The sequence below is a fragment of the Protopterus annectens genome, chromosome 6.part0, assembly GCF_019279795.1.
Source record: "Protopterus annectens isolate FY-2018-M chromosome 6.part0, PAN1.0, whole genome shotgun sequence".
NCBI lineage: Eukaryota > Metazoa > Chordata > Ceratodontiformes > Protopteridae > Protopterus > Protopterus annectens.
The window spans coordinates 485,285,189-485,299,432 of NC_056737.1; the positions used below are offsets into that span (position 1 = coordinate 485,285,189).

At 41.0% G+C, this 14,244-nt stretch overlaps 1 protein-coding gene across 1 annotated transcript in view; it reads left to right on the forward strand.

Moving 5' to 3' along the window:
* The window catches only part of CDAN1 (codanin 1), a gene marked incomplete in the record, with an annotated part of 1,645,523 nt that overhangs the window by 1,452,990 nt on the left and 178,289 nt on the right, over positions 1-14,244 (forward strand). The window contains 1 exon segment of the mRNA XM_044074210.1: positions 12,314-12,377. Within this exon segment, the coding sequence (XP_043930145.1) occupies positions 12,314-12,377 (64 nt within the window).

The following is a 14,244-nucleotide window of genomic DNA, read 5'->3' on the forward strand; positions in this document are numbered from 1 at the left end:
GTCAGATTCTAACGACAGATGCCTCAGACATTGCTTGGGGAGCTCATCTAAATGGAAAGTGGATACAAGACAAGTGGCCTGCCAGACTACAGCATCTACATATCAACATGAAAGAGATGTTAGCAGTCCAGTTTGCATTAATGGCTTTCAAGGAGTTACTTCTTCCAGGGCAGGTGTTGATTCTAACAGACAACACAACTGTCATGTGGTACATCAACAAACAAGGGGAACACATTCTTACCCATTGTGCAGGCAAGCAATGATTTTATGGGAGACTGCGCTCAGCTTGCAACTAACTCTTCAGGCAAGGTTTCTGCCGGGAGCACAGAACTCCTTAGCAGATGTGTTAAGCAGACAAATCATGGATCCCCACGAGTGGAAACTGGATCTTCATGTATTTCAAAATTGACAGTGTCATGGGGAACTCCAGACATAGATCTGTTCGCTTCTCCACTAAACCACCAGCTGCCAAAGTTTTGCACAAAGAGGTTTCATCACACAGCTTGGAAAGTGGATGCTCTTTCTTTCAGTTGGAAAAATCTTCATGTGTATGCTTTTCCACCTCTGCCTCTTCTTCCAAAGGTGCTTCTAAAGGTCAGACAAGACAAGCCAAGGATGATTTTAATAGCTCCAGATTGGCCTCGGCAGCACTGGTACCCATTACTGAGGAGTCTGGTAAGGAAGCCTCCATGGCCTTTACCCTTGATTCCACACCTGTTGTCTCAGAGGGACGGTCACCTGCTCAATGTCAAGCTTCACTCTCTTCATCTAACAGCCTGGCATATTCTGTTTTGAAAGACAGCAGGTCTCAACTTCCTCAACAAGTTTTAAATGTGATTATGGAAGCTAGAAGACCTAGTACAAGGAAAGTGTATGCAGAAAAATGGAAGAGATTTTTATTTTGGAGTGCAGCAAACAATTTGGAGATTTCTGAGCCTAATTTGAGTGTGGCTCTTCAATATCTTACTGAGTTATTGGACAAAGGTTTGTCTTTCTCTTCCATTAAGATTCATGCTGCAGCAATTTCAGCTCACTATGATTGTGACCCACCATTGTTTTCGCATCCTTTGTTCAAGCAATTTCTTAGAGGGGCAAAGAATATAAGACCCCACGTAGAGCTCCTACTTCTGCTTGGGATCTCAATTTTGTGTTGGAGAAACTTACTCTACAACCTTTTGAGCCTCGGCTACTGCTGAATTGAAATACTTGTCATGGAAGACTGCTTTTTGTTGGCCATTACTTCTGCAAGAAGGGTTTCTGAGTTGCAGGCCCTTATGGCGGTAGAGCCTTTTTTTGATTTTTCATAAGGATAGGGTATCTTTACGTACTAATCCTTCCTTTATGCCTAAGGTGGTTTCTAGTGTGGCTTTAAACCAAACTATTCATTTGCCTACTTTTTATGCAGATCCCCAAAATAAAGGGGAAAAGATTTTGCACACTTTAGATGTACACAGGCAATTGCGTTATTATTTGAGCAGGACTAAGGATTTTAGGCAGTCTCAGCAGTTGTTTGTTTCTTTTGCTTTGAGTTCGCAGGGCAAGCCTGTATCAAAACCTATTTCTAGGTGGATTGGGTTTTGCATTGCATTTTGTTATTCCCATCATGGCAAGGAGATTCCAGCTGGGATTAGGCCTCATTCCACTAGGGCTACTGCCACTTCAACAGCATTTCTAAGGGGGGTGGCAACTAAGGATATTTTGGAGGCAGCTACTTGGAGTTCAGTGCATACTTTCTCTAAGCATTATCACCTTCCTCTCTACTCTAAGTCTAGGGCTGGTTTTGCCACAGCTATTTTGCAAGGCATGTTGTCACTTCCTGCTTCCTTATGATTTGCCAGCCTCCCTTACCTCTGCTTTGGGATTCTACCCAATAGTTAGGACTGCAGCAATGTGGAATGAAGAACATAGTACAGTTTTGTACCTACCATAAATGTAGATGTTCGAGGGTCCACATTGCTGCAGTCCAATTTACCCTCCCTCCTTCCCCTCTGTGTTTAGGGGTGGTTGTGTAGGTGAGGTTATATTCTGGTAATTTTGTATATATTGTACATATTTTTGGTGCAGGTATGTTTGGAGTTTTTGGTTTTGGCCTTATCTTTTCAGGGTCTTCTGACATCTGGGGCAAGAAAAGACTGAGGATATGAAGTCGGTCATGCGCATTAGTACCCTGACGTACTGACGTCAGTCTAATGCGCCCTGACCGACGTCAGCCATATACTTTGGTATTCGGGCCGACTGGACAGCGGACTACCCAATAGTTAGGACTGCAGCAATGTGGATCCTCGAACATCTACATTTATGGTAGGTACAAAACTGTACTTTTTACAAGGCCTAATAGCCAGCCCCAATAATTCTTGACTGCCTCCACCCTTCCTCAGCTTTGAGAATCAACCCAAGTGTGATGACTGCAACAGTGAAACACGAAGAACATAGTACAGTTGTGTACACTTACCATAAATGTAGATGTTCGAGTGTTTTCACTGTTGCAGTCCTGGTTACCCTCCCTCTAGCCTCTAGCCTCCTGACTTTTCTATTCTTTCTTCCTATCCTCTTTTTGGCCATATTTTATGGCAATGGTATTTACTTTTTACTGGAGGTGTTCCACACCATGTAATTGCTTCCTATTTTGAGGGCTCCTGACATCTGGGGCAAGAAAAACTGATGTAATGGCATCAGCTGCATGTTTTATACTCCTGACGACCTGATGTCATGGTAGAGACGACAGCATCCGACGCGGAAGTCCCAAGACTCTGGTATTCGGGCCGACTGAGGGCTACCTGCAGGTAGATAACCCAAGTGTGATGACTGCAACAGTGAATACACTCGAACATCTACATTCATGTTAAGTGTACACAGCTGTTCTTTTCAGTTAGTGTCAAGTTTACAGAGCTATATTCCAGACATGTGACCAATTTTATATTGGGAAAACTATAAACAGTTTGAATAAATGTATATACCAGCATCTATACGATACTAAGAAGGGTAATTCAAACAACGCCCTGGCCAAACACATTGAGTTTCCACAGCATCATTTCAAATTTTCTGTTTTAGAACAAGTACACAAAGATTGTAGTAGGGGAGGGATGACTGACTTATTCCTTGAATACAAGGAGCTGCTATTGCAACTCAGATGTAATGCCACACAAAAACCTGGCTTGAACAACATGACCTCTATTTCTTGCTTTTTAAAACTTAAGTCTGATTTTCATGTGTAAAGCTTGTCGTTAAATGATTATTTTAGGAATAATCATATTGTTCACAATTAATTCAAAGTGGGAAAACATAACAGGAACATACTTTTGTTGCTTGCCTCAGATTCAGATTATTTTAGAATAATTTTATTTTTATTGTTTAAGATTTGATTGATTGGGTTATCAGCCTATGAAGTTTTTAGCTTGTTACATGTGACATACCAATGTATGTATTTAATGGAGTGTTAATTTTTAAACTGCATTTTGAAGAAGTCATGAGGCGAATTGCCAATGAAAGCGCTCAATAAACTGTTATAGTGGATCTACCAGAGTGTTTCCTTGCTTCAGCATCTTTCTTGGTTTTATTGTGCTTTGGGATCATTGTGAGACAGTATTGCTTTGTTTAGCAGATATCTATTCGTGTTTGTGCATTGTGCTATAAAATGTAAAAATAAATTGCAAATATTTATTGTAGAAGTAAAGCAGTATGCACACATTAATGTTTATGGTAAATGGGGTGAAATAGCCAGGCAATGGGACAGTGGAATGGCTGCAGGGGGCTCTGGTGCCATATTTTGGTGGTCTGTTCTTCAGTTTGCATTTGAAAGTTATCCCACAATTCCATTGGAGTGGGTGGGGTTATGTAATTATGTATGCATATTTTACATTAATCAGCATACAGATTTGTACCTATTTTTCATGGGCCTTGTCCAGATTTTTGATGAGTCCAAGTTGAGAGGTATGCCTGGTACAATGCAAATTTTTTTTTTTTTGCAGGGAAGCTTCACCTCCCTTCTCAAACTTTGTGATCTGGTCAACTATGTCCCCATTCTCCTGTTACTGATACAACTCTGAGATATTTGTACATTGGAGAAAGGGAGAATTTTTTACTGTAAGGTATCGCAATCTCAAACTTGGCATATATCTTCCCCATGTATGCAGATGTTCATCGTGTTTCACTGTTGCAGTCATTACACTTGGGTTATCCTGCTGGCAGGCTACCTGCAGTCGGCCTGAATTCCAAAGTCCTGGTCCGGCGTCGGTTACTGTCAGTGTGCCAGGGTTATAAAAGATGCAGCCGACGCCATTTTTCTTCAGTCTTTCTTGCCGCGCGGTGCCCGAAGCAAAAGCAGTTCGCAAGTGCCAGTCAGCCGACTCCTGAGATTTTCAAAACAGAATTTTAGATCCGAAGTCTTCATTAAAGCTAAGTACCCTGTTGGGGAAACTTTTTTCTTGCTCCAGACCGATGTCAGAAAAAGTTAACAATTGCATTTCTTGTGGGAAGCAAATACCTCATAAGGATTTTCATTCTTACTGTATTCCTTGCCTAGGCCCTGACCACGACGTTGCTAGCTGTCTGTTTTGTGCTAGATTTAACCAATGCACTATTAAGCATCGGTATGATTTTGCCTTTCATTACTTTGGCCGAAGATTTAATTATATAATGCTGTCGGAACAGCCGATGAACGGAGTTTATAAAAAGCGCAAGGAAAAGGCATCCGAGGTCCAAAACCGACGACGAGGCCTCCGCTAGGCCAGTCACTGGTTCGCCGGTTCTCAGTGAGGCGCTTTCACAGCCCCTGACGCCCACTACCTCAGAGCCACAGGCCGCTTCCGACTCCCACGTGGAGCCGACTAGGCCTCTGGATACTCAAGGTATTGGACACTCGGAAACTATTCCCTCAGATGGGTCTGGAGCCGCTGAGCAGGCATCGGCTTCTGAGGGTGTTTTCAGACCTACACAGTTATATGTCAACCCAACCTCAACTTCAAAGGCAAAGATTAAAACAGCTCTAAAGACAAACAAGTACAGCATTCTCCTGGACAGACTTCCATGCCTAAGAAATAGATGCTTAAAATGGCCGAAGACCTAATTACTTTGATCAGGGGTTCCCATCCCCCTTCTGATAAGAGGCCTAGGCAAGACACAGAATATGACTCTTCTGATCAGGTTTCCATTTCCTCTGACTCCTCTTCTGAACAGGGATACTCTTTTCCTCCCTCTGAAGTTTCTGATGCTGAAGAATCTATTCCTTCAGCCTCTCCTCCTGAGGATTATTCTTTTGGGGAAACCCTGCATACCATGAGGGAGCATTTTCACTCGGAGAGCCAAGATTACTCAGAATCTAAGAAAAGGCTCAGAGACTTTCTTTTACTACCTCAGCACAGATCTCTTGCTATTCCACCTGTTGTAGACATTGTAGATGATGTATTTTCAGAGTCCGGCCTGTCTCCTGGCTCTTTACCCCCTGCACCTGTTAAGCCAGACAGATACTACAGGGTTCCCTGTCCCCTCTGATAGGGATTCTATGGCACTGGACAGATGGGGGGGAAAAAGTTTACACTTCTGCTACCTTGGCTGTAAGGGCTTTAAATTGTCAGTTTCATATGCTTAAATATCAGCAATACTTAATGTCACTGCTAAAACAGAAAATGTTGACAAATTCTGAATGTTCTGATAAGGAAATGTAGGATTTATTGCATGCAGCTGAACAAGTGGGAAAGCATACTTTACAATGTGGTTTTGATTCACTGGAGGCCTCTTGCAGGGCCGCTGTTACGGGTTCTGTCATTAGAAGGCAAGCCTGGTTAAAGGAACAGAATCTGCCTGATCATGTTAAAGCAAAATTATTGGATGCTCCATTACAGCATTATACTTTGTTTGGTGTTAAGGCAGAAGAGGTGTTGAAGAAAATGGAGGGTAAAGCGAAATCTATGCAGACAGTTAAGGATTTCCTACAGGTACAGCCACCCAGATTTAGCAGGAACTGGCCTTCTAAGGATTAGTCCTTTCCAGTGTCAGACAGGCCACAGAGAGGCAGATACAGACGCCCTAGAGGCAGATCCCAGCCCCAAGGCTCATACAGGCCTAAACAATGGGGTACTTCTACCTCCAAAAACAGAGAAGACAAATCACAGCCATACAGGAAATAGTCCCAATGACTTCCCTCTGCCAAGGCCAAGCACTTATCTTTTGGCAGCACCCTTAGGGGGAAAACTAGCACTTATTTCACAAAAATGGCACATGATCACCCAGGACAAATGGGTCTTGAATATAGTGTGTTAGGGCTACAGGTTCCACTTTCACACCCTTCCAAAGACAAAAAGTATGCCAGACCTGCCACACAATCAATGGGCAGAGGCACAAAAACAAGTTTCATCCCCCATGGACATGAGGGCTGTTCAGCGAGTACCACAACAAGAGCAGGGACAAGGATTTTACTCAAGACTTTTCTTGGTACCCAGAAAGGACAAAGCCTGGAGACCAATACTGGACCTGTCTATTCTAAACACTTTTCTGGACGTTCCAAAATTCAAAATGTTGACTCTGCAACAGCTTCTGCCCATGCTGGGCAAGAAGGCTTGACTTGTAATTTTGGACCTCAAAGAGGCATACCTGCATGTCCCAATCAGACAGTGTTGCAGAAGATACCTCAGATTCATAGCTGGCTCAATGCACTACCAATTCTCTGCACTGCCCTTTGGATTATCTACTGCGCCCAGGGTCTTCACAAAATGGCAGGCACTAGTAATTGCATTTTGCAGACAGAGGAATACAAATATATGACTGCCTTATTCAAGCAGAGAACAAGGACATTCTACTGACGCATCTGGCGTTTGTAAAAAGATTACTAATTTGCCTAGGGTACACAGTGAATGAAAAGAAATTAAAACTGGTATCCTCTCAAGAGATAATATTCCTGGGTGCAAGCTTAAATGCAACTGCCCAGATGGCTTATCTCATGTCAAACAAAGGCAACTGACTTCTTACTTCAAAATGATGGCAACAAAGACCCAGTTATCTTCGAGAAAAATTCTGCAGGCTTTGGGCTTCGTGGCATCCTGCATTCTACTAGTTCCATATGCAAGACTGCATATGAGAAAACTACAATGGTATCTGAAAAGTGTTTGGACTCAACATAGTCACAGCCTGGAAACATTAATTACCCTTATTCCCTGCCTGCAACAGGAGTTTCGATGGTGGGCACAGGCCTGTCACCACAACAAGGGACAGCCATTCACTTTACCCACAGCCAGGCAGACACTAACAGATGCATCATATTATGCCTGGGCGGCCCACATGTCAGGAAAATGTATTCAGGGCACATCGCCCGCGAGCCAAATGCATCTTCTTATCAATCAAAAAGAGATGCTAGCTGTACAAAATGCCCTGACAGCCTTCAAGGATCTACTTCATCCAGGACAACTGCTGATAAAGACGGACAATACTACAGTCATGTGGTACATAAACAAGCAAGGAGGCACACATTCCTACCCCCTCTGCAGACAAACCATGACATTGTGGATCACAGCATTGACTTATCAAGTACACCTGCAAGCACAATTCCTGCCAGGAAAGACAAATACTCTGGCAGACGAACAAAGCAGAAACCTCATGGATCCTCACGAGTGGAAACTAGATCCACAAATCTTCAGCATGATAACAAGGAAATGGGAATGCCCAGACATAGATCTATTTGCCTCCCCTCACAACTGCACAAGGACTTATCACAAACAAGCATGGAAAGTGGACGCCCTATCATTCAGCTGGAAAACCCTTACAGTATATGCCTTTCCTCCACTGCCTCTCCTCCCCAAGGTACTCCTTAAGGTCAGTCGAGAAGCCAAAAATTATACTGATTGCCCCAGACTGGCCACGCCAGCACTGGTACCCAATCCTAAAGAGCTTGTCTCAAGTCCCAGCCTGGACATTATCTCAAATTTCTCATTTGCTGACGCAACAAAACAATCAGATTTTGCACAGCCATCTCGGAACCCTAAATCTGGCTGCATGGCTGATAATGTAACCATTCAGAACACACCTCTCTCTAAAGCAGTTATGGATGTTATTTTGGAGGCCAGGAGGCCCAGCACCGGAAAATCTTATGCAGAAAAATGGAAGAGATTCTGTACTTGGAACCAGGCACAAGGAATGGACACGCTTGTACCAAATATTCCTCAGATTTTACAATACCTAACTGAGTTGCTGGATGAAGGCCTATCCTTCTCATCAATTAAGATCCATTCCTCTGCCATTTCAGCTCATTACAATATAGACCCACCTATTTTTTCACATCCACTGCTAAGGCAGTACCTCAGAGGGGCCAAAAACATAAGACCTCCAAGGAGGGCTCCAACACCTGCATGGGACCTCAATTTTGCCTTGGAAAAGCTCACACTGCCTCCTTTTGAGCCAGCCAGTACAGCTGAGATAAAATACTTATCATGGAAAACAGCTCTGCTCCTAGCAATAACCTCAGCAAGAAGAGTCTCAGAGTTACAGGCACTAATGGCTGTGGAACCTTTTATTATTTTCCATCCGGACAGGGTTTCTCTAAGGACAAACCCAACATTTATGCCTAAGGTAGTGTCCAGTGTGGCTCTTAACTAAACCATTCATTTGCCTACCTTTTATCCAAACCCACAGAATAAGGGGAGAGACTTCTGCGTTCTTTGGACATACACAGACAGCTACGCTTCTACTTGGACAAAACTAAAGCTTTCAGAAAGACTGAGCAACTCTTAGTGGCATATACTGCAGGATCGCAAGGAAAAGCTATTTCAAAGCAGATTTCAAAATGGATAAGCCACTGCATTCGTTTCTGCTATTCACAACATGGCAAATCAGTGCCTAAGGGCATTAGGCCACATTCAACCAGTGCAGCAGCCACTTCAGCAACCTTCCTCAGAGGACTACCAACCAAGGACATTTTGGAGGCTGCAACTTGGACTTCAGTGCACACTTTTACAAAGCACTACCACTTACCTCTTCACTTTAAATCCAGAGCAGGCTTTGCCACTGCAGTTCTGCAGGCCCTCATAGCCACTCCTAATTCTATTTAGGCCCAGCCATCCAACCTCAGCTTTGGGATTCAACCCAGGTGTAATGAATGCAACAGTGAAACATGATGAACATAGTACAGTTGTGTACCTACTATAAATGTAGATGTTCGAGTGTATTCACTGTTGCAGTCCAGGTTACCCTCCCACCATCCCCCTTTCATTGCTGGGACTTCTGTACTTCTCTATTGTATGCAACCTATGTGGTGTATTTGCTTGTAGATGAAGGTAATATTTATGTTAGTGCATGCTTTTTTATGACAGAATTTTTAGCCTACCCTTTTGGGGTCACCTGACATCTGGGGTAAGAAAAACTGAAGAAAATGGCATCGGCTGCATCTTTTATACCACTGGTGCACTGACGTCAGGGAAGAGCCGACAGCAACCGACGTCAGACCAGGACTTTGGAATTCAGGCCGACTGCGGGTAGCCTGCCAGCAGGATAACCCAAGTGTAATGACTGCAACAGTGAATACACTCGAACATCTACATTTATGGTAGGTACACAACTGTACTTTACAGGTCCAGTATTATTTGTATCTCAGTTATGGTCCTTAGAATTTTAATAGGCACCCATATGAAAATAGTGAGCTTAGTCTGAAATTTGCTGCCGTAGTTTGCGTGTCTTTTAGAAACAGTATCACAAGTAGCTATTTTGAGGGCCTCCATTGTTGAAGAAGCTGTTTGTCATTATCTTCTGTGGTAGTCTGGAAGCAATACAGGCATAGAGAAATTTGGTTTAGAAGCCAAAAAAAAAAACAGTTGTCCTTGAGTGGGAGCTCATCTTGGGAACAAGCTGTTGTCAGATTGGGAGACCGGCAACTAGTGAGAATTTCAAAGTTGAAGACTAGATGTGAAGAAAGATGTAGTGGTATTTGGGATTAAAATTGGTTGAAGTAGAAGCTAATAAGTCCAGTTGGCTTCTTTCACATGGGTAGCTATTTTAAGTTTTTCTCACCAGGTAGTTGGCTTTTTTTTTTTTTTTTTTTTTTTTTTGCAAAAACATTCTGGTGTCACTTAATAGTGTGGGTTTTTTCTAAAGTTTGATTGCTTTTGGAGGCTTTTAACCTTTCCTCCTAATTACACAGCAGTGCAAATGCTGCCCAGTTATCTTGCATTATAGGCATTTGTAGCTTTCAGTGCCCTGTCTTTCATCTTCATTTGTGTCTGAAGCTGTAATGAGAACTAAGATTTGTTGGCATTGGAAAGTCTTCTGCATTTGAGTGTGTATTTCACTGGGAGAAAAGGAGGAAGGTGTTTAAATGTTACAGAGCAGTTTTTGCCTCAATGTCAGGTCTAGTCAAAAAGTTTATTTTTGTGTACAAAAGGCCATGAAAATGGTTATGGACCATAGGATTTTCTGCTACTTCGTATTATTTGGTATGGTAATGAGTTCTCATTGAGTGTGGGAGAGAGCTCCTGTGAGTTTTTTGTGGCCATTTTGAAAGTATTCATTCTAGCTCCGAATAGTTGATGTAATCTGGTAGGGAGGAAGTGACCAGTTCAGTTGTCAACCACTTGGAGTTTGAGTAGAAAGTGCAGGATGAGCAGTGGAAGTTAACATTTAATATTGTTGTTGCATTAATATTTGATGATGCACTGTAGCCTTGCAGTTTGGATCTTTTCTTTAGTTCCCAGAAAGTGAAGTGTACCAGTGTAACTTTAGTTTTGAGAAGCCCACAAGCTGCTCTTTCAGTTGTGAGGCAGTATGTTTCCTTGTCTCTTATTTTGTAAACCAAATAGTGTGCAATAGCGCTGTAAGATGCTAAAAGGAAAATTGTGCCCCCCTCCACATGGAACATCTAGTCTGAGACTCGGGAATACCTAATGACTGCCTTTTAGAGAGAAAGGTGTTTATATAGCAGGTTTTTGTCAGATTTAGTGAATCCAATAATTTATATTTTGCTCAGAGTGCACCATCCTTCAAGGAAGAAGGCAGACTTGGGATTGCTTTCTCTCCATTAATGCTGTTGGAAGGATGTTGTTTCTAACTTTGTGAAAAACCAGGGTTAAGTTCATTTGTCTCCTGGTTAGCTTAATGGTAGCAGATGTAGGGTAAAAACATTATACACTTTGGCATGTACAAACATTTGATTTTCTTAAAATTAGTTCAAGGACTATCTCAGTTTAATTTTTATAGCATGAGAAGTTAAGTGGGTGGTGGGTATTAGTTCAGTGGGGAGTAAGTGCTAAATTTAAATCAGAGGAAGGGAGGAAAAGGTAAGTTTGAGTTATTGTGTGTTGACTGTTTAGCGTTTGCTTTTCTTTTTTTTTTTTTGTAAATATTTTTATTCATTTCCAAAAACAAGAAAACATGAATGCAAGTTATTTATGACAGTGAAGTATTTACAAATTATTTAAAAAGGTTGGCTAAAACCTCTAAACAGATATCAAACATTAAAGCCAAAATAAAAGTATTTACAAGGGTGTCTATTGTTGGCATATAATTGACTTTCTATACAACTGTTTCCTGATTATAATCTGCTACAGTCATTACTCTCCAGTATTTCAGTTACTTTTTGCCATGCTATATATAATGATGTAGTTATTTCAGTTCTTCCTTTAATAGTGTTCATTTCCAATTGTGATCCTGCTGACACCATATTCATGAATTGCTTAAAAGTTGGAGAAGCTTTGGATTTCCAGTTTGATGTAATGTTCTTCCTTGCAATGGCTAGGAGAGTCCCCAAGATTACATATTTTGTTCTTGGTACACAGGTTACAGGTGCATTAAACAAAATAATAGATTTGGAAATCTGGAATTTGTCATTGAATACCATTTGCAGAAAATAATTTATTGTATCCCAATATGGTTTAATCAAATGGCATTCGTAGAACATATGTTGCCAGTCTGCTTTTATTGATAAATCACATCTCCAGCAGCCAATATTTTTCTTAAACATAAGTTCCATTTTATCAGGGGTTACGTAAGATCTGTGTATGAATTGCCATGTAAAGAGTCTCCAATGTAATGAAAGTGATGTCTGCTTTGGAGAGAGAAGAATTAATTTTTTGTCTCTGTCATTTGGCACATGTCCATTAATTGATCTATAATAGTTCCATATTTTGTCATTATTATCGGTTTTTATTTTTTTTTTTATTGTTTTATAAATAGATAAGTATCCCTTTCCAGTAATGGGTTGATTCATTAGTAATTTTATATGTTCTATAAGATTAGAAACATTATGTCTTATTAATGGTTGCATTGTTTCTTGTTTGCTTAATATATACTGCTTTTCTGATTCATTCATGGTCTAATTTACTCTTCTTTTTTTATACAGTACATGACGCCTGTAACAGAGCAGCTGCTTGCCAAGTCCACAGTGGAGCTGGCTTCAGTGTTTGGTGAGTAGCCTTATTACAGATGGAAGGACCGTAAGCAAAAGTCTCTATTCAGCCATTTGCTTTCATCATTTTCATTTATAAAATCTTACCTGAACCACGGAGAAATCACCAGGACTGCAGACACAATTAATATTTAAGTCTTTGTACTCAATATTAGATCTTGCATACGTGTGAGATCTGAATGGCCTTCACAGAGGAACTTTATATAATGCCATTGGGCACGCTTGTCAGAATTCTCAATGTGTGTTTTATTTACAAAAAGATTTAGAGTTTCACTGTTAGCCAATAACTGCAGCAGGAAGGAACTGCAGCAAAGAATATAAACCCCATACCAAAATTATAGGCAGTCCTCTCAGGGTTAGATGGAACCAAATAAGCACAGGTAGGCTACTATTAAAATCGCTCCCTTTAGTCCCTACCTTGAAGAAATCTTGCACATTGGATAGTAAATTTACCAATATTTAAGGGAGAAGAAGGGGGACACTATCGCTCAGTTTAAGTACCTCATATGATAGCATGATCCCTCTCTACCATTCACACTTCAGAAAGCAAATTCTCCTTCTTGCTTGCAACTTCCTTTAATATTGTCAGTCTCAAAAAGAAAAGCAGGACTGTCTGGGGAAGGAAGCGGATTCTCATTCCATCTGCAAGATATGTGCTGTAAATTCACTTCCACTGCTTCCAAATCCAAATGATGATTAAAAATGTAAAGCCATACTCAGTCTTCCCCTAAAAGGATCATTAATGTGTAAAATATAGAACTAGGAAAGTAGGATGGCTGCTCATAACCGATCAATCCTGCTTGATAACATTCTCTGTTTATGTATGAACTCCAAAATGAAGGCTACTGTCTGTGTCATGTCTGCTCCCTTAAATATCTGTTAACACAGCACATTGCTGTTTCCATCACCTTGTCATTACAGATACCAACACAAACTCCTTAGTAGAAGCAACTTTTTCTTCATAAATGTCTAAATATAGAGCTCCTAGACGGCATCCTATTATCACTAACCTCTTTCCTGACTTTTTTTAAAGATCCACAGAGCTTACCTGAACAACTAAAGTCCTGTCTGGATGATCTGCTAGTGATAAAAATGCTAAACTCTATTAAATTCCAAACTTTACAAAACAGTATACATAAACATTGTGTACTTATGTGTACAGCATTTACTTTAAACAAAAATTAAGTACTTACCATAATGCTAGATCCGTGTTGGTTTTTCTTCATCCATTTCAACTTCTGGGGGCCTCAGATGTGACCTTGGTGCTTTTCAGAAATTGTGGCTCCACGGCCCTGACTCTTCTACCCATAATTCCTTATTCCGTTTCTTTACCTCTGATACATCAGTAAAGTAACCCCGTTTGAAAAATTTCTGAAGTTTTACTCAAGTTTCACAGTTAATTCTGCTCAAATACAGTTTTTTTTGTTTACAAATCTTTGCTTCACTGTTTTTTTACTGCCAATATTTGCAAGCAAGCTATTGTTTCAGAAACATAAATGTAGTCCAAATGTGGTATTGATAGAGAAGCATAGTTTGTTTTTATCGTGTCTTGAAAAGTACAATGTAGAGAATTAAATTTCATTCAAGAAATTTTGTAAAAGCATGATGTTCTTCGTGTTTCACTGTTGAAGTCCTGACTTGACTAGTGGGATTTCCTGCCATGTAAGCTCTTGGCCAGCCTGACTATCAGAGTAAAAATCTCCCTCCTCCTTAGGCTAGCTGACACCTTGTCTGATATCAGCACACTTGTGATATACATGGAGCCAGACGACACCATATCATCAATCTTTTCTTGTCATCGGAGCCCAAAGCAGTATTTCAGGGAGTCCAGAAGGTCCACACCAGAGAGAAGTCCTCTGAAAGCT